The sequence below is a fragment of the Pan paniscus genome, chromosome 1 (genome assembly GCF_029289425.2).
Source record: "Pan paniscus chromosome 1, NHGRI_mPanPan1-v2.0_pri, whole genome shotgun sequence".
Lineage (NCBI taxonomy): Eukaryota > Metazoa > Chordata > Mammalia > Primates > Hominidae > Pan > Pan paniscus.
The window spans coordinates 204,593,353-204,619,172 of NC_073249.2; the positions used below are offsets into that span (position 1 = coordinate 204,593,353).

The window sequence follows — 25,820 nt, forward strand, 5'->3', positions numbered from 1 at the left end:
AGATAAGGTCTTGCTCTGTTTCCCAGGCTGGAGTGCACTGGTATGATCATGGCTCACTGTAGATTTGACATTCCCAGGCTCGAGTGATCCAGAACCCTCCTTTTAAGTAAACTCACTGGCCAGAAGTTTGGCTGCACCAAACCTGGGGCTTGGCTGCCTCTTGCAGAAGCCGAAGTGGCCCAAGTTTTCAATGTGCTACCAGGTCCCACTGGGAGAATTTTGCTGATGAATATGACCTCTGGGGCTGCTTGATTTTCTAGCCTTGTTTCCTGGGACAAAAGAGGAGGAGGAGAGGAAGGGAAGGAGAGGAGGGGGAGGAAGAAGAGGAAGAAGATGAGGGTGGTGAAGGTCTAGAAGAGATAGGAAAGAGATGCTTAGGGAGGAGACAGGAAGGAGGAGGGGTCATGGAGAAGGATGGGGTTCAGGGCAGCTGCAGCAGCAGAAGCTGGGTAGCCACTCGATGAGGGTGTTGTTGAGAAGATTCAAGAGATGCTTTTGAGGCTCCCTCCAGCCTTGAAAGAGAAAAATTCAAGGACTGAAAGAGGCAAGAATGTTCCTGGTATGTGGACGTGTATGTAGGTGCGCATGCACACGCACACGCACACGCACGCACACACACAGCCCCGTCCCTCCTGCTCCCATGGCAAGAATATGGCTCTTGACATTTATTACAAGTGAACAAATATGTGGGTTGGTGTACATCAGGGCTAAGCAGCCCACCTGGCTGAGGGACTCGTGAGAGGCACTCACCTGCGATCCTGAAATCCAAGAAGCTCCAAAGGCCGTGTTTTCTATTAACTCATAAGTCTGGTAAAACACAACTTGAAATGTCATGAGGCTATTTATGGCCTTTATTTTCCCCCACTTACTGTGAATATTCACACATTTCACTGCAGAAATAGTCACGTTTGCTTACTGAGTGCTGCTCAGGCCCTACAGAGGTTATTATGAAATCTATGGTATATGCACCAAATTCCCCTTCTAAAATCAGACACATTCTGAAGTCTGAAATGTATCTGACCCCAAGGGTTTTAGATAAGGGACTGTGGACTTGTACGAGGGTAAAATTGTAGTTTCCAGAAGAGGGGTGGGGAGAGCAATTTGCAAGGTGCCTGTGTGTGATTGTGTGTGTGTGTGATTGCATGTGTGTGTACATGTGTGTGTGTAAAGTCTTGATTTGGGTGCCAGTGTCTAGCAATGTTGACCTCTGCAACCAAGCATCAAGATGTTGGCTTTGGGTCTTACAGAAGAATGGGATTCATTCATCATTCATTTTGGAGACATTAGTATGGTCGGTTGAAAAGAGCAAAGCTCACCTTATATATAAAGTGAATTATAGGCACAAACAAAGAAAGTGGGGAGCAGGCAGAGGGCTAGAGTTAACCACCAATCCCCACTCACTAGGACATAGTGAGGCCAAGTCCTGTCCTAGGTCCCCTGCTTGACCCCTCCTGGCTCTATGCCTCTGACTTGCCTTTTCTACTTATTTGTTCCCAGCTAGACTATGTTCCACCACACTCACCTGGCACATTTCAAGGCCCATAGCGATGCAGCGAAGCTGGATGGAGCTGGTGCACCAGGGGTGGACGGAGGAGACGCACTAGGGGCGGATGGAGCTGATGCACCAGGGGTGGACGGAGCTGATGCACCAGTGTTGGATGGAGCTGGTGTACCAGGGGTGGATGGAGCTGATGCACCAGCGTTGAACAGAGCTGATGCACCTGGGGTGGATGGAGCTGATGCACCAGCAGTGGATGGAGCTGATGCTCCAGGGGTGGATGGAGCTGGTGCACCAGGGGTAGACAGAGCTGATGCACCAGGGGTAGATAGAGCTGATGCACCAGCGTTGGACGGAGCTGATTCAGCAGGGGTGGACATAGCTGATGCACCAGTGGTGGATGGCGCTGATGCACCAGGTGTTGATGGAGCTGATGCCCCAGGGAGTGGATGGAGCTGATGCACCTGGGGTGGATGGAGCTGATGCCCCAGGGGGTGGATGGAGCTGATGCACCTGGGGTGGATGGAGCTGATGCACCTGGGGTAGACGGAGATGCTGCACCAGGGGTGGATGGAGCTGATGCACCAGGGGTGGACGGAACTGATACGCCAACTGATGCACATAGCTGTGGTTAAGGAAGATGTTAGCATTTGGGAAAGCGGCGTGAAGGGTATGTGGGAACTCTCTGTAGTATCTTTGCAATTTTTCTAGAAATCTAAAATTATTCCAAAGTAAAAAGGTTATTTTTTTAAAACCTTGTCTTGATTCCACACCCCTCCCACTTCTTTTTGCTTCTTATTTATCAAAACTTCCCCCAAAGAACTGTCTGAACTCATTGTCCCCGGTTCCTCTTCTCTCAGTCTTCTGCAAGCCCACACTCCAGTCATGTTTTCACCATCGATATGTCCCCCAAAACTGCTCCTGTCCAGGTCTCCAGTGGCCTCCATGCTGCTAAATCCAACGGCCCATCCTCAGGGCTCCACTTTCTTGGCTTCTCAGCAGCATTGCTGATCAACTCCTTAAAACACTTCCTCGACTTGGTTTTGAGATGCTGCTGTCTCTTGGCTCTCCTCGTATCTCACTGAGTCTCCCGTTTCATCTTCCTGCATTTGCTTTCTCTCTCCAACCTCCGCATGAGGCATAGAGCCCCAGTCTTTGGACGATCTGCACTCGATCGCCAGCTAACCTTATCCAGCTCCGTGACTTTGTATACCAACTACAGCCTGGCCGCCTCCAAGTCCAAGTCCGCAGCCCCTGGATCACCCGGGAGCAGCCTCTGCTGCCTACTCATCGTCTCCGCTTAGAGGCACAAGAGGCTTTTCGCACTGAACCCATCCAAACCCAGCCCTCAAATCCTCACCATCTTTCCCATGACAGTCAACGGCGACTCTCTTTCCAGTCACTCTGGCCAGAAACCTTGAATTCATCTTTGACCTCTATTTCTCACACATCCAGTCGATCAGCAAATCTAACACATCCAAAATCTGACCACATCTCCCTGCTCCACTGCAGCCGCCCCATCCAGGCGCCGTCGCCTCTCGCCTGAATGAGTTCCCTCATCTCCGCCTCGGTCGCCCATCACCTCCTCCCGGGGCTCTCTGCTCTGCCCTCTCCCCAGCCCCACCTGCTTTAGTCTATTCACAAAACAGCAGCCAGAGGCCCCCTTGCAGATGCGTCAGCTCAAGTCATCTTCACCCCTAGTGACTTCCCCTGGCATTCACATGGAGAGTCAAAGTCCTTACAATGGCCATCAAGGTCCCCTGGGACCTGACCTTACCCCCTAACCCACTTCCCCTTGCCCACTCTGCTGCAGCCACAGATGTGCCAAGCACATTCCTGCCTCGGGGCCTTTGCACATGCTGTTCCCCCGCCCCGTCACTTTCCTCGAGTTTCTGCTCAGAGGTCCCCCTCCCAGTGAGGGCTTTGCTGACCACCTTTCATAACAGAGTCAAACCCTGATTCTTCCCCCACAGTTCGGGCTTCCGCAGCGCTCGTTCTGTGATGCGCTGTCTGCTTGCTCTGTAAGCTGATTGTCCGTCTCTCTGACTAGATGTGGAGTCGAGGAGACAGAAATTTGATTTTGTTTCCCTCCAGATCCTGACAGCCTATAATAGGGCTTGGTGGCAGAGAGATTTTTTTTTTAATCAACTTCCATGACTTAAGCTGGGAAAATAATCCCTTGCTAGGCTGAATGCTGCCTGAAACATTCTCTCCCAGTTCTGGAAGGCCTTTCCCGTGGCAGCCAGGGCTGTGGCCACCTGGCCAGCAGGGCTTTGAGCCCCATTGTCTCCCTGTCCACCCTGTGGGAATCTCCCAACAGGTGTGCATGGTCACTCACCCATGTGCCTGCGGCCTGAGTGTGTGTGGACACTGGGGGACGTGAGAGTGTGTGGAGCATGCGGGTGGCTGCAAGGCACAGGTGTCCCGAGGGCTGCTGGCTAAGTGACTTGTCTTCCCTCAAAGGTTCACTGTGACCTCCTAGGGTGAAAGTGGGGCTGGGGTGGGGACCCCTGGAATGGGAGTCCAGGAGGTTCCCCCCTTCTCCCTCCTCCTCTCTCCCACCCATGCAGCCCTCCCACTGGCTGGCTGCAAACTCTGGCTGGGTCAGGTGTGGAGGGAGAGGGGTCTGAGCACCAGGAGGGGCCCAGGCCAGGGGGAGCTGTAGGACCTGTCAGCTGAAGCAAGGCTGCTGCCTCCTGGTCCCCTCCTCTAACTGATGGGCTGGACCCCTGTCCCTCGTCCCCAGCCGACGCCACCTGTCAGGTGTGTGTCCCTCTCTCTGTCCACTCCCTCTGGCTCCACTTCGTTTCTGTCACTCCGCATTTCCCCTGCTGGCTCCTTACCTTTCTTCTGGTCTCTGTTTCTGCTTTTCTCTTTGTCTCTGAGTCTGTCTCCCTTTCTCTGTCTCCTTATCTCTGTGTCCCCTCTGTGGGACTCTCTCTCTCTCTTTTTCTGCCTCTTTTTCTCTCCGTTTTCTGCCTCTTTTCTCCCTCTGCCTCTGTGTCTCTCACTCTCTCTCTTTTCCTCTCCTCCTTCAGCCTTGCTCCCTGCTCATCTCTGCTCGTTCCTCCGCCCTGCTTGCCTGCCTGCCCAGCCTGCCTTCACTGCCTCCCTCTCTCCCCGCCGGCCTCCCCATCGTCTCTTCCTCGCCCGGCCTCGTCTGTCTCCCGTCACCCTGTCTGTCTCTCCCTCCGCTTTCCGGGAAGGCAGCATGATTTATGAGCTGCGGACAGGGCCAGCTGCGGGTGCAGGAGGCCCTGATTACAGTTTCCCGGAGGAAGCTGCCTGCTCGGGGATGGCAGGGTGACAGCGTTTACACAGAGCAGCCCGGGCTCGGAGCGCGGCTGTCAGCCCGAGACGGATGGAGTGCTGGAGAAGGCCCATTACTTCATTCACACCTCTGCGGGCAAACAATAAAACACTTACACACGGCCTTGACACAGGGCGGGTGGGCCTCCCCCTAGAACATTCCCAGCCTGGCCCAGGGGCTGGGCCTCTCTGATGGGAAAGAGTGTGGGCAGGGGGGCAGTGGTGGTCCCGGGGGAGGCCCACCAGGCCCAAGCCCCAGAGAAAGCCCCGGAGCTGGCTCTGAGCCCAGGCTTTGGTACTGCCAGCCACTTCCCGCCGGGCCTCAGTTTCTTCATCTGTGAAATGGGGTGTAATGCTCACACTGGAGAAACAAGAGAAAAGAGTGCCACACAAAGTAAAGTGTTATTATCAATATGAACTAAGAGTCACATTCAGATCACCATCTTGGGTGGAAAGGGAAGTGCTCAGGATTCTAAACCTGGCCTGCGAAAGAAGGTATCCAAGGGCGTGGGCTGCGACCCAAGGCTACCATTGGACAGGCAGAAAAATGTGAGGTTGGCAAAGTCACCCCCTTTCTGCCTGTTTTCTGGGGACCACTTCACCAAGGCATGCAATTCTGGAATCTTCATTCACATGGAGGTGAAAGTGACTATGAACAGCTGGCTGGGTGGGGTGGCTCACACCTGTAACCCCAGCACTTTGAGAGGCCAAGGAGGATGGATCACCTGAGGTCAGGAGTTCAAGACCAGCCTGGACAACATGGTGAAACCCCGTCTCTACTAAAAATACAAAAAATTATCCTGGCATGGTGGTGTGTGCCTGTAATCCCAGATACTTGGGAGACTGAGACAGGAGAATCACTAGAACCCGGGAAGGGGGCAGTGAGCCGAGATCGCACCATTGCACTCCAGCCTAGGTAATAAGAGTGAAACTCCGCCTCAAAAAACAAAAACAAAAACAGCCATCATGTGCAGCATCACTTCCTTCCCCAGCCATAATAACACCCGTGGGAAGTTGCATTTCACCCGGGAACACAGCTTTCAATTCAGGGAATGCTGCCCCTGTGGCGGAATTTCAGGCACCATCAGGATACAGAGAAAGGACTGAGACTGGGCTGAGGCTGGTTTCACTGACTTGTAACTGACCCTGCATTTCTAGAAAATGAAACTAGAGTGGAAACATCAGTCATGGCACACTCACGGGCCATGGGACATGAACCACAAGTGCCACCCCCATTTGTCATACCCCTTCCATGTGCCAGGCACAGTCCATGCCCTTTCTACCCCTTGCCTCATTGGGACCGTGCAAAGTGGGTATTGTGTCCACATTGCACAGCTGAGGAAACCGAGGCTCAGAGAGATTAAGCAGCGGGCTCAGCAGCTTGTACATAATGCAACTCAGGTTGGAATCCAGCTCTGAAGCTGTGTTCCTCCCCCAGACATGGGAGAGCCATGGGTGGGCTCTGGAGCCACAGCGCCTGGGTCCCAAGTGCTGGCTTCTTGACTTTCCAGCTGTGTGACTTTGGGCAAGTAGCTCAGCCTCTCCTGGGCTCAGCTGCCTCATCCAGACACTGGGGAGAATGATGCTGAGGATCTTCAAGGATGGTCGTGAGGATGAACTGGGATGATGCATGAGAAGTGCTGGGAACAGCGCTTGGTACACACACCATGCAACCAGTCAATTCCAGGCCAGAGCCTCTATCCACGTCCACAGGCCACAGACCAGCCCCTGCTTCCTGCCCCTCCTTGCCCATCCCTGCCTCTCAGCCACACTGTTCATCACTGGTGTCAATTTAACACAGATCCTCTCAGGGGCAAGGCAGGAGGCTGAGGCTACACATGATAGCTGTTAACACAAGGGGTTGATCACAGGTTACTTAACTCAGGGAATAAAATCCACCCCCTACCCCAACAAAAGCCTGCACAACCTGCCTGGGGAAGCAGCCTGAGGGGAGCAGAAGCCAGCAGGCCAGTGTGTTCCTCTGTTTCTTTCTTTATGGTGAACCTACCAGTTGGTGTCATCACACGCCGGCTTGTGGTCAAGAGGTGAGAGGCCTGGGTTTGATTTAGGTTTCGCTGGTTACCGGGTTTGCAGAGTAGCCAATTCCCCTCTTTTCTTGGAGCCTCAGTCTGCCCATCTGCAAAATAGAACTGATGCTGCCTACAGCGAAGGGTGGGTGTAAGGATTAAATGAGTATGGTCATTAATCTAATGAGTATTTATTGAGCATTCACCGTGTGCCAGGCTTTGTTCCAGACACTGGGGACATGTGACAAACCAGACAATGTCTGTTCTCACACTGTGGTGCTCACAGTGTGGTGGGGGGTTTCAGGTTGTGGGAAGGGCTAAGGAGAAGACACATCAACAAGGTGTGATGTAGGGGGCTGGGGAGGATATCTGTGGCCCGGGTGAGCGGGTGTGGGGAGCGGGCTCTCTGCCGAGCCACTTCTCTTTTCCTACCTAAATTGTGAAGGTCCCATTCCCCCAGGGTGAGCAGGCCCCCTCCTCCAGTGCTGCTTTCTGGGGATCCCCTGACTCCATGCTCACAGGGGTTCTGACCAGACCTTTGAGCAAAGAGGCCATGGGGAAGGCAGTCTCCATCAGGGTCTTCTGAGGACTAAAGCGCCCCTTTTCCCAGTGCAGCCTGGCCCAGCCCCCAGTGTCCCGTGGCTCCCGCCCCCACCCTGCCCTGCTGCTGGAGAAGGCATCCTCCATTCCAGCTGGGGTCACGGGGCAGAGTTCACACAGAGGCTGCCGCAGATAGGATGGCCGTGAGCCCAAGGGCAGAGGGTGTTGCAGCAAATGTGGTGAGGCCTCAGCCCTGTGGGTGACTGGGCAGGGCAGCCTGATGTCCCGGGTGAGGGTGTCAGGCATAGCCAGTGCCACCGCCGGTGAGGCTGTCTCGCCTTCAGCGTGAGGACTCCAGCTGGGGGTAGCTGGCCACCAGCATGTCTCACACCCCAAGGGGCCTTCCTGGAGCCACTGGGGTGAATTTACAGGACATGGTCCGCACCCTCTGGGATCCCCCATTTGAATGGAACCCGGAGCCCAGGCCCAGAAATGACCCTCTGACTTCAACTGCCCAAACGAGACTTCTCTGGACTCCAGGGTTGGGGCCAGAGCTGGTACTGGAGTTGGGGCCAGAACTAGGGCCAGAGCAGCATTGCTGTTCTATCCTAAACTGAGAGCTTACAGAGTATGAGCTGGGAGCTGCTGAGCAGAAGCAAAAAGGGGGAAATTCTTACCTCTGTTAGGCTCAGTCAGAGGAGGCTTCCTGGAGGAGGGGGTATTCTTAGGATGTTAAAATATGGTTATGATAATAACATTTACTGAGAGTACTGTGGACCCCTGTGCACACTGCATCTCATTCATTCCATGAAAACTCACCAGGGAAGGGCCTCCAGAGTCTTTGATTAGAGATGGGGACCCTGAAGCTCAGTGAGGGGCAGGGACCATTCCAAGCATTCATGGTGGGTACAGGAGGGAGCTGAGTTCCAGACCCAGGCATGCCAGTCCCAAGAACCCATGTGCATAACCACCGTACCGCAGGTGTCCTGAGTTTAGGCAGCAGCGTGAGAGACAGAGGGCGCGGGACCCAAAGGCCGTCCTAGCTGGAAGAAACCTCCTATTTGCCCACATCACAGATGAGAAAGTGGAAGGCGAAGTGTCCCCCCATTCAGCTCTGTCCCCTGTGAGCTCTGAGGCACCCTGGCTCCCAAGAGTCACATGAGCGGGGAGGATGGTGGCCTGAACCATCATCTCCTGAACACCTGCTACGTCCTGAGAATTCACCATGCGTGGTCTTATCACACACACACCTGCAGAGATGTCAGCGACCCATCCATTCACCAAGGCTTCCATTAATTAATTTTTGTGTTTTTAAATAGAGATGGTGTCACCCAGACTGGAGTGTAGTGGCATGATCTCAGCTCACTGTGGCCTCGAACTCTTGGGCTCGCCTCAAACTCTTGGGCTCAAGTGATCCTCCCACCTGAACCTCCAGGGTAGCTGGGACTATAGGTTCACATCACCACCCAGCTAATTTTTTTTCTTTGGGTAGAGATGAGGTCTTACTACACTGTCCAGGCTGGTCTCAAACTCCTGGCCTCAAGTGATCTTCCTGCTGGGCTTCCCAAAGCACTAGGAGGATGGGCATGAGCCACCCTGCCCGGCCACTTTAATGAATCTTTTTTGAACATCAAGTATGCTTTCACAATTGTACTAAACACAGGGCCAGGGGTTGAGGATAACAAATATCAGGAAATATAAGACACGACTCTTGCCTTCAAGGGGCCTGTGATCCTCAGATAGTGGAAACGTGGGCTGGGAGAGTTACAACAGAAGGTGAGTTTTGTTCTTTTAAGGGTCTTATCAGTACGATCTGCAAATGCTACAGGAACCTGGAAGGGGTTGAGGACCAGTGACCAGGGGGCTTTCCAGAAGGAGGGTGCTCAAAAAGCCCTGTGGAAGTTGCCAGCTGCTTTCCACACACAGACACCTGGTCACTCCTGACTGCTGGTTATGTGTGGAGTATCCAGGTGCATGTGCTCATGGTACCCTGCATCTGCCTGGAATGCTTTGTCCTTGGTCTACCTGAAAACACCCTCCCCTCCTTCAAGGACATCCTTGATGGTCCCCTCTCTATGGCTTTCCCATAGAGATGGATGGATGGATAGGTGAATGAGTGCATGAGTGATTGAGTGGATGGATGGATGGATGGATGGATGGATGGATGGATGGATGGATGGGTGATTGAGTGGATGGATGGATGAATGGATAGGTGATTGACTGGATGGGTGATTGAGTGGATGGAGGGATGAATGGATAGGTGATTGAGTGGATGGATGGATGAATGGATAGGTGATTGAGTGGAGGAGTGATTGAGTGGATGGATGCATGAATGGATAGGTGATTGATTGGATGGGTGATTGAGTGGATGGATGGATGAATGGGTGAATGGATAGGTGATTGAGTGGATGAGTGATTGAGTGGATGGATGGATGGGTGGATGGATGGATGGATGGATGGATGGATGGATGGATGGGTGATTGAGTGGATGGATGGATGAATGGATAGGTGATTGACTGGATGGGTGATTGAGTGGATGGATGGATGAATGGATAGGTGATTGACTGAATGGGTGATTGAGTGGATGGAGGGATGAATGGATAGGTGATTGAGTGGATGGGTGATTGAGTGGATGGATGGATGAATGGATAGGTGATTGATTGGATGGGTGATTGAGTGGATGGATGGGTGGATGGATAAATGGATGGATGGATGGATGGATGGATGGATGGATGGATGGATGGACAGGTAAATGAGTGGATGAGTGATTGAGTGGATGGATGGATGGGTGGATGGATGATTGAGTGGATGGATGGATGAATAGATAGGTGATTGACTGGATGGGTGATTGAGGGGATGGATGGATGGATGAATGGATAGGTGATTGAATGGATGGGTGATTGAGTAGATGGATGGATGAATGGATAGGTGATTGAGTGGATGGGTGATTGAGTGGATGGGTGGATGAATGGATGGGTGATTGAGTGGATGAGTGATTGAGTGGATGGATGGATGGATGGATGGATGGATGAATGGATGAATGGATGGAGATTGAATGGGCAGATGGGTAAATGGATAAATGAGTGATTGAGTGGATGGATGGAAGGATGGGTGGATGGTTGAGTGGATGGATAGCCTGGAGGGATGAAAGGGTGGTGGGTGAACAAATCCATCCATCCACTCAACCACTCATCCACCCATCCATCTCCACTTTCCCATCCCTCTCCACTTCCTTTGGCAGAATTAACAGCTCCAATCTCCGTGGTCTGATCACTATAACTAATATGGACTCTCCCACCTCACTGATCACACAGAAATGTGATCACCTGTTTTTCTCTTCCTTCATAGCCACCATGTAGATGAGGGATCAAGAAGTGATGGCCATCAGGTGTTTCCTTATCACAGGGCCTGGCACCCAGCAGGGCTGCAGTCACACAGGTAGCTCTTGATGTGGCCAGTGGCACTCTGCTTATTCAGCACATGGGTGAGAATGGGAGGAAGAGCACACCTGGGGCAAGACTGGCCAGGAAGGAGCAGACATGCAGGGGGTGCATCTAGGAGGCTTGGAGCACTCTGGAGATCTGCAGAAGTGGATGCCCAGTGGAGGAGCTGAGCGGGAGGAGGGAGGAGGGAGGCCATGTCATCCTTCACTGAGATGAATGGTTCCAGCAACAACCCAGACAGGTAAACAGTGGGGCTGGGGCCAGACAGGGCCCCACCACACCCCCGCTGGCTCTGCACTGGTGACAACTCCTGTCAAGGCTTGACGGGAGGCTGCTGGCTGCTTCTGCCCCTCTTGCCCTGCTGGGGAGTGGGGTTTTACTCAAAGTTGGGGGTCCAGTGGCTACTCTGTTGACTCCAACTGCACGAGAGAGCCCAGGAGGAGAGAAAAGAAGGGTTCTCCTTTCCTCCACCTCCATGGAAATTCAGGAGGATACTGGTCCTGCCAGATGTTCTGTGTTGGTCAATGCCCCCTTCCTCCAGGAAGTCCTCCCTGACCAGTGCTGTTTATCTCTCCTTCTATTCACCACCACTTCACACCCCCGCAGAAACTGATCTCCCATGTGGTGGCTCTGGCATCCACTGTCTGTCTCATTCACTCGACACTTGCACTACTGTTTGTACAACTGAAGTCCAGTCTGCCCTCGCTGGCTGTGTGGTCTGGTCTGCTCTAACCTTTGGTTGCTTTACCTAATTCATGGGAATATGAGGTAGATATTCTTTAAGGTGAACTTTGATCCTAGATCTGCCACTTCCTGTTTTGAGCCTCAGCTTTGCACCTGGCAGATGGAGATCACAATACTGAGGTCCGGATGAAGTGATGCCCTCGTGTGAGGGGCTTGGCCCAGGGCAAAGAAGGCAGGTACTTCCTGAGTGTTAGTGATTGCCTCTTGTGACCAGGTGAGCACAAGGCTCACAGGCTGCCCCTGGACAAGAACTCAGGTGTGAAGATTCCTGCTCTAGTCTCTCTGAGTTGGGATAAGGGATCTGGGAGAGAAAAATGGGGTGTCTGCTACATTCCCTAAAACTCTGTTACCCTAATGACCTGTTCACCTTTTGACGCCCCCCTTCAGTGTTTTTGCACCCACCGAGTATCTGATTTTGTTTGCTCCACTTTTTCTTTGTTGTTTAGCTCCTCAGCTTATAGATATTCATGCTTGATTTGGGGGTGATTAAATAATGATCTCTTAACTACATGGTGTTTTGGTAGGAGATGGGTATCCCTTTAAAATTTATTAATTTACTTTGGAACACTTCTAGAAAGAACAACCTTTCTAGTTTTTTAGAGTTTAAGATCAAGTCACCAAAAGTAATTTTAGTTAATTAACCTTAAAGTGCATTATTATTTGAGGGAAATTTTCAGTTTTGTTTTTAGTTTCAAGACAATTAAAGAGATGTAAAACCACCCCCAAAGTGGGAGTCACTGTAACAGGCAAAAGGCTCAAATGTTCAAGCATTTGTACTGAGGACAAAGGCTGCCTCCTTCCCCCCAGGGTCTGATTTGGGGACCTGAGGGGAGCTGTCAGGACACCCCAAGGAGAATTGAAACTGGGGACCAAAGAGAAGGGTTACTGTGGTCTCCCAGTTGTTCCCTCAAACTTTGCAGGATAGGGCAAATTAGAGTTGGGGGTGAAAATCGTAGGTACAAGGCACTTAGGTGGGGAGAGAGAAGACCAAAATCTGAGCAGAACGGTAGCAGCATCCTTCCATCTCATTCCTCCATCCATCCATCCATCCATCCATCCACCCATCCATCCATCCATCCATCCAGTCAAATTTGTTCACCCACCACCCTGTCATCCCTCCAGTCTAACCATCCACTCAACCAACCACCCATCCATCCATCCATTCATCCAGTCAAGTTTGTTCACCCACCACCCTCTCATCCCTCCAGTCTATCCATCCACTCAACAATCCATCCATCCATCCATCCATCCACCCATCCATCCATCCATCCATCCACTCAATCACTCATTTTTATCCATTTACCCATCTGTCCACTCCATCACCCATCCATCCATCCATCCATCCATCCATCCACTCAATCACCCATCCAGGCAATCACCTATCCATTCATCCATCCATCCATCCATCCACTCAATCACCCATCCATCCATCTATCCATTCATCCATCCATCCAATCACTCATCCACCCACCCATCCATCCATCCATTCATCCAGTCAAGTTTGTTCACCCACCACCCTTTCATCCCTCCAGTCTATCCATCCACTCAACAATCCATCCATCCATCCATCCACCCATCCATCCATCCATCCACTCAATCACCCATCCATCCATCTATCCATTCATCCATCCATCCAATCACTCATCCACCCACCCATACATCCATCCAGTGAATACGTTTTTTTTAAAGAGAAAAATAGAAGTAACAGTAAGATCCCTGGGGTAGGTAAAAACAGAGAGTTTGAGGATTTGAAAGAGGAACCACGTGACTGAAAGTGTTGAGTAAAAAGCAAAGGGAGAGAGAGCTGTTTGAGTACCCGGGCAAGGACCAGGCAGTGCCGGGCCTTATGGGGCCTGAAGTCTGGGTCTGGGGCCTGAGGCCAAGCTGGTAGCAAGGTGGAGGTGACAAGGAAGGCAGAAGCCACAGGAAGCCCAGACCCTGAGGTCTCTGCAGTAGCCTTGGTGCCACCACCAATGACCCCGCAGCCGTGGCAGAGGCAGGAGCTGGGACTAGGAGAAGAGGGTTGGGTTTGGAATCTGCCTGGGTGTGGGTTGGGCTCTGCTTCTAATTGTCTGTATGACCTTTCCAGGCCTCAGTCTCCTCATCGACAAAATGGACATAATCTTTCTATCTCCTGGTTTGCTGGGAGAAGCAAATGAAATAATGGTTGGGAGGTGCACAGGTGAGGTTATGAGAAGCCAAAGAAATCCAGGTACACCTGAAGCACCGGTGCAGGGAGAGGGTGGAGAATGTGGGCAACTTGCTCAAGTGGCCAGCAGGCAGAGGTGGGGTGTGCCCAGGCTCTCGGAATGTCCAGGGGCTCTAGCTGTGGGGTTGGAGGCTTCTGATAGCAAAAGATGGGCAGGCAATCGTGTTCAAAAGGGAAACTCTATACTCAACCCCACTTGCTCAGGGGAATGAGTGGGGAGTTTCATAACAGAATGCTTCAAGAAAGGTTTCCATCTGTCCCTCTGCCCTTGCAGGTGGGAGCCACCACCTATAACTGTGCGACTTGGATCCAGCTAGTAACCTCATCGCAAAGTGAGGGCAGTTGGGTGGCTAGGGGGTGAAGTAGAAAACATCCTTCTCTCCCCCAACCCTAGATTTGTTCCAGAAAAGTATTTAAGGCTGATGTAAAGTACCTGGCACACAGCAAGTGCTCATTCATCCAACAACATTCTCCAGAGGCCCTGAGTGGTCAGCCCTGTGCCCTCCCACCCGCCTTGGCCTGGCAGAGGCCCTTTGCTACTTTCCCCTGGGACTCAGTAGGCTTTGAGGAAAGTAGGAGCAGAGACTTGGGAGGAGAAGGCTGGGGCGCCAGTCCCTGGCAGCTGCCCCCAGGATAATCTCACAGAGATCTGAGCTGGGCCGGGACGCACTCAAGCATGTGCTGGATTCGGGAGCATCCTGGAATCCGTGATGACTGTTTCTTTCCATCTACTCATGGCCTTTGCAAGCATTTGCTGAGCACAGGTTCTGGCTTCCCTAAGTGTGGGGGCCTGGCTGGGGGCCCTTGGGCCTCCGATTGGCCTGAACACCTGGCTCACTAAGCCCAGGACTGGGGAGAGAGGTGTGGGTGAGGGTGGGAAGTATTGTCCCAGACAGACAGGCAGACAGACAGACAGAGCTAAGATAGCCCCCAAGCTTAGTCACCGTTTCAACTTTTCACATCTGAACCCAAGACAACAGATGTCAAACTCAGGCCCTGCCCAGACTCCCACACCCCACCTCCCCTCTCTGGGCCCCTCTCCATCCCCCACCCTGCCTGGAGTTTATGGATGACTCCCAACCTTGCCCTGACACTGTGGGATCCTCACTTCCTGTGTTTATCTTGGAAAGGGATGGGGCTTTCTCCTCTCACCCACCCGGTCGGCTGACAGAGCCACCCCACGCAGGTTACAGCGTGTACTCATGAGTGCACCGTGCGTGTGTGTTTGTGCATACGGGCACGAGGGTGAACCAGGGCACGTGTGTGGGGCCAGGAAGTCTTGCTGTCCTTCCGGGGTCTGTGGTGTGTGCGGGCTCTCACTCGTGTGGGTGCCTGAGTGTGTGTGGGGGGCAGCACACAGGTGTTGGGCTCCTACCAGTTGTACCTTCAGTACCGCCCCTTTCTGTCCTCACTGCATCCCCATTAGTGATGCCCCCATTTTGCTGGGGAGAGAGATGAGGCTCATTGTGATGAGGTCACTGAAGCAGAGTCAGAGAGATGCTGAGTGGATGGAGGAGAGTCTAGAACACAAGACATTCCTTTTTTTTTTTTTTTTTTGAGACAGACTTCCACTAATACCCAGGCTGGAGTGCAGTGGCATGATCTCAGCTCACTGCAACATCTGCCTCCCGGGTTCAAGTGATCCTCCCACCTCAGCCTCCCAAGTAGCTGGGATTACAGGCATGAGCCACCATGCCCGGCTAATTTTGTATTTTTTGTAGAGATGGGGTTTTGCCATGCTGCCTACACTGGTCTCGAACTCCTTGACTCAAGCAATATGCCTGTCTTGGCCTCCCAAAGCGCTGGGATTATAGGGGTGAGCCACTGTGCCCAGGCCCCTTTCTTTTTCTTAATAGTTGTGTTATTTCTTCCCAATTAGAAAAATTAAAAGTACAAAGAAGAAAATAAAAATCACCCATAACCCTACTAGAGATAGCAGTTGTTAATATTTTTGTACATATGCTCCCAGACTTTCTTCATGCATACAAATACACACACGACTCATTTACTCAAAAAATGGAATCATATATGGAATCCTTCTTTTCTTCCCTCCCTCCCTCTCTCCCTCCCTCCCTCCTCACTCCTTCCTTCCTTTCTCCCTCCCTCTCTCCCTCTCTCCCTCCTCACTCCTTCCTTCCTTTCTCCCTCCCTCCTTTCTCTCTGCCTTCTTTCCCTTTCTCCTTCCTTCCTTCCATCATTCTTTCCCTCCCTCATTCCTATTTTTCTTTTTTACTTTTTATTATAGAAAAGCTCAGCATATACAAAAGTTTAAAGAATAGCATAAATATCCCCCAACAGACATTTTAAAACCTTCTCTCTTCTCTTCATTCATGTGAGCAAATGAAGACTCATGCCGTGACTTTTGCCCACGTATGAAGCCCTGACCATCAGCTGTGTAGACAGTGGGAGTCCTGAGGCATCGGTTTGTGATTTGTCTTGTTAAGGGCACGAAAGCTGCGCAGCTGTTTCTTCCCTTTCCATCCCAGCTCCCCCAGACTCCAACAGCTGGTTATAAACACTCATTTCTGGTCTCCTGAGCACAGGAAGGGGCTGGCACAGGGTTTGGGGTGGTTAGTCTGGGGGCACTGCCTGTCAGAAGTCGCCGTCCTTGTCCCTGTTTCCTTCTTCAGGAGGCATCCTTCGAAGGAGAATGACCTAGAGCAAGGGGCACAGAGGCTACGAAAGACCCTGCTCCTGGTGCCATGTGGCCCCCTCCCAGACCAGCATTTACAGTTCACCATCCACCCACCCACCTTCCACCTGCAACACAGGAGAGGGTCCAAGTCCCTCCCCCTGGGAACACTGATGTCACTCTACAGACCAAGAGAGGGCCAGAGGGGTCTGTGGGTGGGGGCTGTGCAGAGAAAGCCCCCTCCCTCCCAATGCGTCTCCCCTGGTGGCATCCCAGTCCCCACAGTGGCTCACCCTGTGGGGAGCTCTGGCTTTCTTCCCTCTAGGATGAATCCCTATCTTCTCCACCTGGAAGGAAATCTGCTCAGGGAGTGAACAGATGAATTCACCCTTAAGGGTCACTGCCTGATGACCAGTTCTATGTCCTCCCCCGTAGCACTCACATGTGACATACGGGAGAGTCTCAAAGGTGAGCAAGGCTCCTGGGGACTCAGGCAGTCGGGAAGGCATGGTGGACAAGCAGACCGTGTCCGGGCTGCAGCTGAGATACACTCAGCCTCAGTCTCCTCGTCTGCAAAATGGAAATAACCCTTGCCTTGCCTTATTGGGTGGCTGTGAGGATTAAATAAAGTCATGTGGAAAATGCTTTGCTCCTAGGAAAAGCTAAACATCATTTGCTGTTATCATCAGAAGACCTGATACCTGGGCCCAGAGCAGTGAGTTGGTGGCAGAGCTGGCCCCATTTACCCAGAGGGCACAAGGAACACATCCTCATGGGGCCTTCAGATAATCATTAAATCATTCAATAATCTATAAATGATAATAATTATAATTTATCAACAGTCTAATTGATATGGAAATGTTAATTTATTAAATCACCTATAATCACTACAACAAATGATTATAAAGTGTGCCAAGTACATTAAGAAAACAGACGGCTGGATTGGAGAATGGATTGGGTCACCAGTCGGAGGCTCTTGGAGGAGGCATCATTCAATCTGAAACCTGAAGGCCGAGGAGGTCTCGGGAGGGTGCGGAGGAGAGCATTCCGGCGGTGTGGGCAGTGTGTGCAGAGGCCCTGGGGTGGAGGGAGATGAGCTTGCTGAGTTTCAAGGAACAGAAGGAAGCCTGAGTGGCTGGAGTAGAGTGGGCAAGGCAGAGTCCCCAGGGGCGGTGCTGGAGGGGCCCCGGGGTCATTTGTCATCACCTTGTCTGACTCTAGGCTCTGCCAAGGCCCCCTTCCTGGCATGCCAGCCGATTGCCCCCAGAAACAGGGCTCTCCCTTTCCTTTTGCCTCCCCCAGTACTTCATCCGAGGCTTTGCACCAGGGTCCCTGGAAGCCCCAGGCCCATGGGTGGGCAGGAGCCTTCTGGCCTTCTCCAGACGTCCCAGCCCTGACTTTGCCTTGACCACAATGTTCAGTGGGCCCAGGGCCAGGCCAGGGCTGGGGGAGGCCGGTTTCCCTCTTGCTTTCATCTGCAGGCAAGATCTCTTTCATCGTATCTGTTGTTTTTAGGCCATGTGTTGGGCTGTGGACAGTGAATGAGAGCTCAGGAACACACGCCTATAAATCTGCGTGGAATGAAAGAAAGGTCCAAGCATCAGGGCGCCTGACGCCCCATGGGCCCTCCCCCTTCCCCCGTCCATCTGAGGACTCCTTGGGGTCTGATGTCAGGGGACAAGCTAAGAAAACTAAGGAACAGGGGTGGGTGGCAGACAGATGAGACCTGGAAAGGAGCCCAGAAATATCAAACCCAGCACAAGACGGGTGGGGGACTCGCTCAGCACATTCGGCCAGAGCCAGACCAGAACCAGGGTCTCTGACGCCGTTCCATGAAGGACCTGAGCACCTACTGGATGCTGGGCCCTGGAAGGAAATGAACAATCACTGTGAGAAATGCCCTGATGTGGGATGGCCACCTGACTGAGCAGAGCCAGGAACTCTGGGCCAGTTGGGTGACCTTGGGCAAGTCGAAACCTCCCTGAGCTTTTCGTCTTTCTTCTCTGCAAAATGTTTCTGCCAGTGATGTTGGGAGGTTCTACAATCACATGAAGCCACCTATGTTGAGGGGCTCTTGGAGCTGCTGTATCTGTGCAAGCCTCTGAATCCTGTTTTTAAATCATTTGTTATTTTTTTAACCAGTCAGGCATGGGGCTTCATCCTTGTAAGTACATCCCATTTCTGTCCAGCCTGAGTTAAAGGTGGAGGACTGGGAAACAGACTAACTCACATGACACATAGAGCAAACAGTTCAGCATTAATCCTGCATCTGATATCTCCTCCTATGCCTCCACAGATGGGCAGCTTACTACCAAACAAGGCTGCTGTTTTCCATGGTGAAATAGCACTAATGGGTTATAAAGCGCCTTCTACACCAAGCTGCAGTCAGCTCTTGCTCCTGACGCCACTAGACCTACAATAAGCCTGGTTACTCACCCATTTTCATGGTGATCCTTCTAGAATCCTCTGGCCTTGAGTATGCTTCCCTGCCAGCTCCCAGAACCCAGGCTGACTCTAGTTTCTGAAGCCTTTCTCATCTCTTGAGTTTTCTACAATGAGCATGTGCTGCTTTTTCTATTTTTCAAATAGATTATATTATTTGTGATAACCAATCAATACAGAATGCAAGAAGAGGAAGTGAAAGTCTCCCTATTTTTCTCTCTCCAAACCTGGCTCCATGCAAGGCCCAGCGGCACCTTCCTCCCGGCTTCTCTCTCCCTTTGGTTATGTATTGTTTGGAAGCACAGATTAGCCCTGAGAATGCAGCAGGCAACACGGGGGAGAGGTTGAGAGCACAGGCGCTGGAGCCTGCCTGTGGCCAGGGCTTGAATCCTTCCCCTGAACCTCAGTCTGCTCATCTGTAAAATGGGGTCATTAGGGTACCTGCCGCACAGGGTCATTAGGAGGATCGAGTGAGTCCATGCACGCAAAGTGCTCAGACCAGTGCTGGGCGCACATGAGCCATTATAGGCGTTTTGCTTTGTTTGTTTAATTAAAAACGAATGGCACCACACGTACATTTCATTCTGTAGATTACATGTTCATCATGGACAGCTCTCCATGGGAGCTCAGGTAGGCCTATCTCATCCTGCCAACAGCTGTAGAGCTGTTCTGTGACCACACTCATGCTTTATCCACTTTAAGATCAGGAAAAGTCACTTTTAAGAAAGGACCCAAGGTGGGGCCCTTAAGCAGCCTTCTGCCACTCTTGGTATCATTTTGTCCCAAGGAAATCCTTTGGTTCTCTCCTCGGTGGCCCATGGCGGCCCTGAGCCGGCCAGGCCAGCTCCAGGAAGTGGGAACCAGGCCCTGAACAAGAAGACAGCTGGGCCCAAAGAGGGTTTGTCCCCAATGAGAGGGTGGGTACAGATGAGAAGTGACCAGGCTCCTCCCGGTGGGCCAGAACCCCTCAGAGAGGATCATGTGGGCAGGGCTACTCACAGAAGGCTTCCTGGAGGAGGCAGGGTCTGAGTGGGGTCTTGAAGAGTAGGAGAGAGCTGAACAGACAGAAGTGGGTTGGGGGAGAGGCACTCGTGGCAAAGACAAGGCTGTTTGGGCTGGTGAGGAGTTAGGATATCTAGAGCCAAAGGGCCACATAAGGGAAAAGGGAGAGTACCTTGAACACCAGGATGCATGTGGGTTTGCCCTGCCAGCAGTGGGGAGCCACAGAAAGTTCTGGATGATAACAAATAATAACACTCTGTGTGACCCTGAGAAGGCTCGAAGCCTCCCCAGGCCTCAGCTGCCTGTGGGTGCTGGAATAGACCTGAGGGAGGCAGAGGGGACTACTTAGGGGCAGGAATTTGGGATCAGGCCCTGCTTCCTCTAATCAAGGGGACCCAGAAGTGTGAGGGCAGTCCCAGAGGTCAGTCTCTGCCTTCAGATCCCCACTCCACAGAATTCAACGTTTCCTTTCCTTTTAACCTGCTGGCTTTCCAGGGAAATCTGATTTTGCGAACATGTTTTCTTAGCCAGGGGAAATGAGCACCATGCAAACAACGAAGATGGCTGCGTGTGATAAGGGGCTGGGCTGCTCCAGTGTGGCCTGGAGGGGAAAGAGGGACTGGTCGCTGCTGGCTGCCTTAGGTGGAGAGAAGACATCAGGACTCAGAATGTCTGAGCTGGAGGGGGCCTTGGGAAGTGTCTAGCCACAGATGTGAAAGTAAAGGCCCAGACAGGGAAGGGGCTTGCCCAGCCAGCATGGAGGGCCTGAGTCTGCTGTGGCTCATGCCCCACACTCCAGCTGGAGGGGCTGCGGTGGGACTCCCTTTCTCTCTGTAGCAGGCTGGGCCAGTTGAACCCATGCTGGGATTCAGAGTCTGGCTGATGGTGGCCCTGCTGGGTCCTCTCTGGTGAAGATTCACAGAGGGAGGGAGGAGCTGGGCACTTGAGGTCAAGAATGAGGGAGATGAGGGTGACAGGGGAAAAGGGGGAAAAGGTATGTCCTCCACCTCGGTTTTGAGTCTTGTTGAGAAAAGGACAGAGAAAGATGCGGCCCAAGCCGTTGTCATGGAGACCATGCAAGACCCAGGGTCCTGGAAGGGCTGCCTTAGGGCCCAGGTGACAGTTTGCAAACTGGAGTTGGCCTAAGCCCACTGCTTGACTACCTCCATGGTGATGTGGCAAACATGGCGCCTCCATGGCCATGACAAACGTGGCACCTGGAAGCTCAGGGTGACCAGGGTGGAGGGTGGCCACACCTGGTGCAGCGTTTTTGCAGGAGCGCCTGTGGCCAATGCAGTCACCAGGCATCTCACCAAGAAGTGGAGAAAACTCCCGGCTGGGGTTTGGACACCACTTGGGGAGGTGCCGGGAGTAACTGGCCTTCTGGCTGGGGCTGGGGAGGGGTGTTTGGAGGGGATGAGGTCTAAGAAACTTCTTCATCTGGATATTAACATAAGTGTGACCTGGGTACCTACAGGCTGGTGAGGCCTGGGCACAGCAGAATTCCAGTGAGTTGCCATCCTCCTGCATTCAGCAGCAGGGCCAGAAGCTCCAGGTCTGCTGGGGGGCCCCTCCATTCAGGAAGAACACACCTCCTTTGCCCCCTGGAACTGTGTTGGGAGTTTTCACAACCTGAGGGGGTTGGTGTTGGTTCCATTTTTGAGATAAGGAAACTGAATCTCCTAGGCTGCTGTGCAAGTGACCTCACGTGTGACTTTCCTTTCTTCTCAACAAGGTTGTGCTTTCTCTAGAAGCTGTTCATGGTGGAATTTCTAATGTTGCAACAGACTAACAGCAAAGGACGTTGCTGGGCTATTTGTGCTCCTGGGGGCACCCACAGCTTCAGTTGAGCACCAGTAAAGAGTACCAGCTTCCTTTGCAGCCCCCCATTCCACCCCCATCAGTGACTGTGGGAACCAGGGATGTGGGGTGTTTTCCTACATGATTTCATCTTCCTGAGGACCATTCTACACAGAATGGGCTGCCCCCAGGGAGGCCCAGTCACTTCCCATCCCCGCTATTCTTGGGCAGTAGATGCCAAAGTCAGTTCAGTCAACATCTCGCACACAAGACTGGTACAACCGTGACATTCTGACCTGACTTAACCCCAGACAGTGAACCAGGCACTTTCCTCTTCCAAGCCATTATTCTTTCTAATCCCCTTTGGGCAACCTCTCTGAGCCTCAGTTTTCCCTGCTGTAAAATGGGGATTCATAGAGACAACACCTCATAGGCCTGTTATCTTTCTCCAAGGCCTGACATTGTCACTGAACAAACTCAGAGACAGAGGTTTGGCTGGGTGCGGTGGCTCACACTTGTAATCCCAGCACTTTGGGAGGCTGAGGCAAGTGGATCATTTGAGGTCAGGAGTTCAAGACCAGCCTGGCCAACATGGCAAGACCCCATCTCTACTAAAAATACAAAAAATTAGCTGGGTGTGGTGGCAGGCACCTGTAGTCGCAGCTACTCAGGAGGCTGAAGCAGGAGAATGGCATGAACCCGGGAGGCAGAGGTTGCAGTGAGCCAAGATCGTGTCACTGCACTCCAGCCTGGGTAACAGAGCAAGACTCGGTCTCAAAGAAAAAAAAAAAAAAGATATGGAGATTCACTTGCTTCTTATCCTGCGAGCTCCCACCCAAGTACCCTGTGGGCTTCCCATCCAAGCCAGGGCCACCAGCAACCCACGAGAGACCATGCAGCTCTCCGGACCCGGATCCTGATACCTTTACTTACCCAATTACTTACCATGACCTCAGAAAAGTCCCGTAGCCTCTAAGTGCCTCAGTTTCCACATGTGTAGAATGGGGACAGTAACAGTACCCACCTCATAGGATGAAATGAAACTCAGCCCAGGGCCTAGTTCTCAATTGCTACATAATACATGGCAACCTTGAGTGCAACTGGGAAGCACAGTGAATATGGGGAATGGAAAGTGTTTCATCCCCGGGGAGGCCACATCAATCTCACTTTATTAGATCATAAGTGCTTTTAACAAGGCAAACAGCAGAAGGCCAGCAGCCCGCCAGCCAGAGCCAAGAACCGAAATCCAGTTCTCCAAGACCCCGGACATCAAAACAACAATGCAAAAGGCTGAACATCAAAGAATGAACAGCAAGTCCAAACATTTCACTGTGCTCTTATCTTAATTAAAGCAAGTCATACTCAGAGTTTTGGATGACACAAGTTGAAAAGCGGGGTCTGGTTTTATTAGCTTTTGCTGACACCCACAGAGAAGTCTGTGACTTACCCAAGGTCACCCAGCACCCTGGGGCCAGAGTTGGGGTCCAAAACCAGGCCTCAGCTGCTGGAGCCGGCGCGCCTTTCATAACCTCCCTGCCCCCACCCTAACCCGAGCTACAGGGACCCAGGGTTGTCATTTCAGGGGAGAGGTCTCCGTTCATTCATCCAGCTATATATTGAATCATGTTTATTGAAGGTCTTCTGCTTTCTAGGCACTGTTCTAGGCTCTGGGGATACAGCAATGAACAAGACAATCTAAACGGTTGGGGAAAGCAGACATCAGTAAATAATTATGTAGATAATCATAGTCACACGTTACATAATGACGTTTTGGTCAACACTGGACTGCATATATGACCATGGTCCCATAAGATAATAATGGTGCATTCGCTTTGCAGACACTGCCACCGCCGGGAGCCCCGTACTATCAGCCACGGTCAACCCCACTGTGTTCATTGATGATGAGTCCTTGGGCCACGTCTCCTTCAAGCTGTCTGCAGACAAGTTTCCAAACACAGCAGAAAACGTTCATGCTATGAGCACTGGAGAGAAAGGATTTGGTTATAAGGGTTCCTGCTTTCACAGAATTATTCCAGGGTTTATGTGTCGGGGTGGTGACTTCACGCACCATAATGACACTGGTGGCAAGTCCGTCCACCAGGAGAAATTTGATGATGAGAACTTCATCCTAAAGCATACAGGTCCTGGCATCTTGTCCACGGCAAATGCTGGACCCAACACAAATGGTTCCCGGTTTTTCATCTGCACTGCGAAGACTGAGAGTTTGGATGGCCAGCACGTGGTCTTTGGCAATATGAAAGAAGGCATGAATGTTGTGGAGGCCATGGAGCGCTTTGGGTCCAGGAATGGCAAGACCAGCAAGAAGATCACCATTGCTGACTGTGGACAACTCCAACAAATTTGAATTGTGTTTTATCTTAAACACCAGCCCATTCCTTCTGTAGCTCAGGAGAGCACCCCACCACCCCTTTTGCTCTCCGTATTCTAGAATCTTTGTGCTCTGGCTCAGTTCCCTTTGGGTTCCATGTTTTCCTTCTTCCCTTCTATACTTAGCTGGATTGCAGAGTTAAGTTTATGATTATGAAATTAAAACTAAATAACAAAAAAAGATTATAATGGTGCTAAAAAATTCCTATCACCTAGTGATGCCCTAGCAATGCAACTCATGACCTTTTCCATATTTAGATACACAAATACTTACCATTGTGTTACAATTGCCTACAGTATTCTACACAATAACATGCAATAAAGGTTTGTAGCCTGGGAGCACTAGGCTAAGCCATAGAGACCAGGAGTGTGGTATGGTGTACCATCTAGGTTTGTGTAAATGCACTCTATGGTGTTTGCACAATGACAAAATTGCCTGGGGATGCATTTCTTAGAACGTATCCCCATCATTACATGGGGCACGGCTGTATTTTGTTGCAATTATAAATGCCATTTCTTATGTCCCTTCTCTCTGAATCTGGGCTTGACTGACAGATTTCAATGGAAGTGTTTGCTGTAATGCTTTCCAGGCCCAAAGCTACTTTCCCTTCTCCTGGGATGCTCACTTCTGAAACCCAGCAGCCACGGTATAAGGAAGCCCAAGCTGCCCCGTGGAGAGAACCAGGTGGGGAGAAAGCAGTCAAGCCAGTCACCACTGCAGAGGGGAATCCCCCAGGCCCTGTCAGCCACCCCCAGCTGCCACCTACACTATGGGGAGGGGAGCGAGATCAGCTGGCTCTGCCCAGCCCTGCCCAAATTGCAAATTCATGAGCAAAACAAAGGATTGTTGTTTTGAAGCCATTCAGTTGCAGAGTGGTTTATTATGTAGCAATGGACAACTAGAGTGCCACCTTTTACCCTCGTGGGGTAGCATAGACCCAATTATGAGCCCCATTTTATAGACGAAGAAACTAAGGTTCAGAGAGGTAAAATGACGGGCTCAAGGTCAGACGGGTAACGAGTGGCAAGGCAAGATTAAATGACGTCAACTTCTGTGTTTTTTCCACACTACCCCTTTACTGTCAGCGCAACAGCATGGCGACCCGGAGGTTTCCATTAATGCCATTCTCACTCAAAAGCAGGAAACTCCAAAGGGGGATTCTTGGGCATGGCGAGGTGGCTGGGGAGACAGTGGCTGAGCAGGGGAGCTTACAGCGGTCTTAGAGTCCTCCCGAGTGTACCAGGTAGATGGGAGTCTGCTCGTTGTTTTGTAAGGAGAGGCCACGGAGACCTTTTGAGATGAGTAAACACAGGCTCGTTTGCGTGTTGAAGGCCTCTGTTTCCCCTTTTGTGAAAGGGGGATGGGAAAACCACCCTTGTCCTGCTCTAGCCGCTGCTGGAGATGAGTGGGCCCCTTGTCAGCTGCTAGCATTCCATTTTGAAAGAAGTGAGTAATAGCGGAGACTCCCACAATGAGAATTTTTAATGCAAGAAAGTCCGTGGTAGGCAAGAGGGAGAGGGCAAAGCCCGTTCCTGAAAGCTTTGTAAGCAAAGCCCCTGCCAAACTGTGTTGCTTCTGAGGCCAGAAGCAGCATGAAAGATCCAACCGGGGAGGGAGGCAGGGGCTCTGATTCTGGTCCCAGCTCTGATCTTGACCTACTGTGTGACCTTGGGCAAGTCACCGTCCCTCTTTGGTCCTTATATGTACAATGAGAGGATGGGCTGGCTGATCTGGAAGATCCTGACAGTGTCCAACAGGCAGGATGGACAAACCCAAAGAAACTGA

At 51.8% G+C, this 25,820-nt stretch overlaps 1 protein-coding gene across 1 annotated transcript; it reads left to right on the forward strand.

The window, feature by feature from the left end:
* Positions 1-11,011: 11,011 nt before the first annotated feature.
* On the forward strand, positions 11,012-24,029 carry LOC117976041 (peptidyl-prolyl cis-trans isomerase A-like). The gene is made up of 5 exons (XM_034939142.3): positions 11,012-11,058; positions 16,401-16,467; positions 17,705-17,822; positions 19,632-19,761; positions 23,468-24,029. Exons 1-5 carry the CDS (start codon positions 11,012-11,014, stop codon positions 24,009-24,011), a joined length of 906 nt encoding a protein of 301 aa, XP_034795033.3. The 3' UTR covers positions 24,012-24,029.
* The last annotated feature ends 1,791 nt before the right edge of the window (positions 24,030-25,820 follow it).

Coding starts and splice junctions, on each gene's coding strand:
- LOC117976041 (XM_034939142.3), top strand. CDS start 11,012: ATGTCATCCTTCACTGAGATGAATGGTTCCAGCAACAACCCAGACAG. Junction 17,823..19,631: donor TGCCTTGACCACAATGTTCA/GTGGGCCCAGGG, acceptor TTTTGTCCCAAG/GAAATCCTTTGGTTCTCTCC. Junction 19,762..23,467: donor GGTTTGTCCCCAATGAGAGG/GTGGGTACAGAT, acceptor AAGATAATAATG/GTGCATTCGCTTTGCAGACA.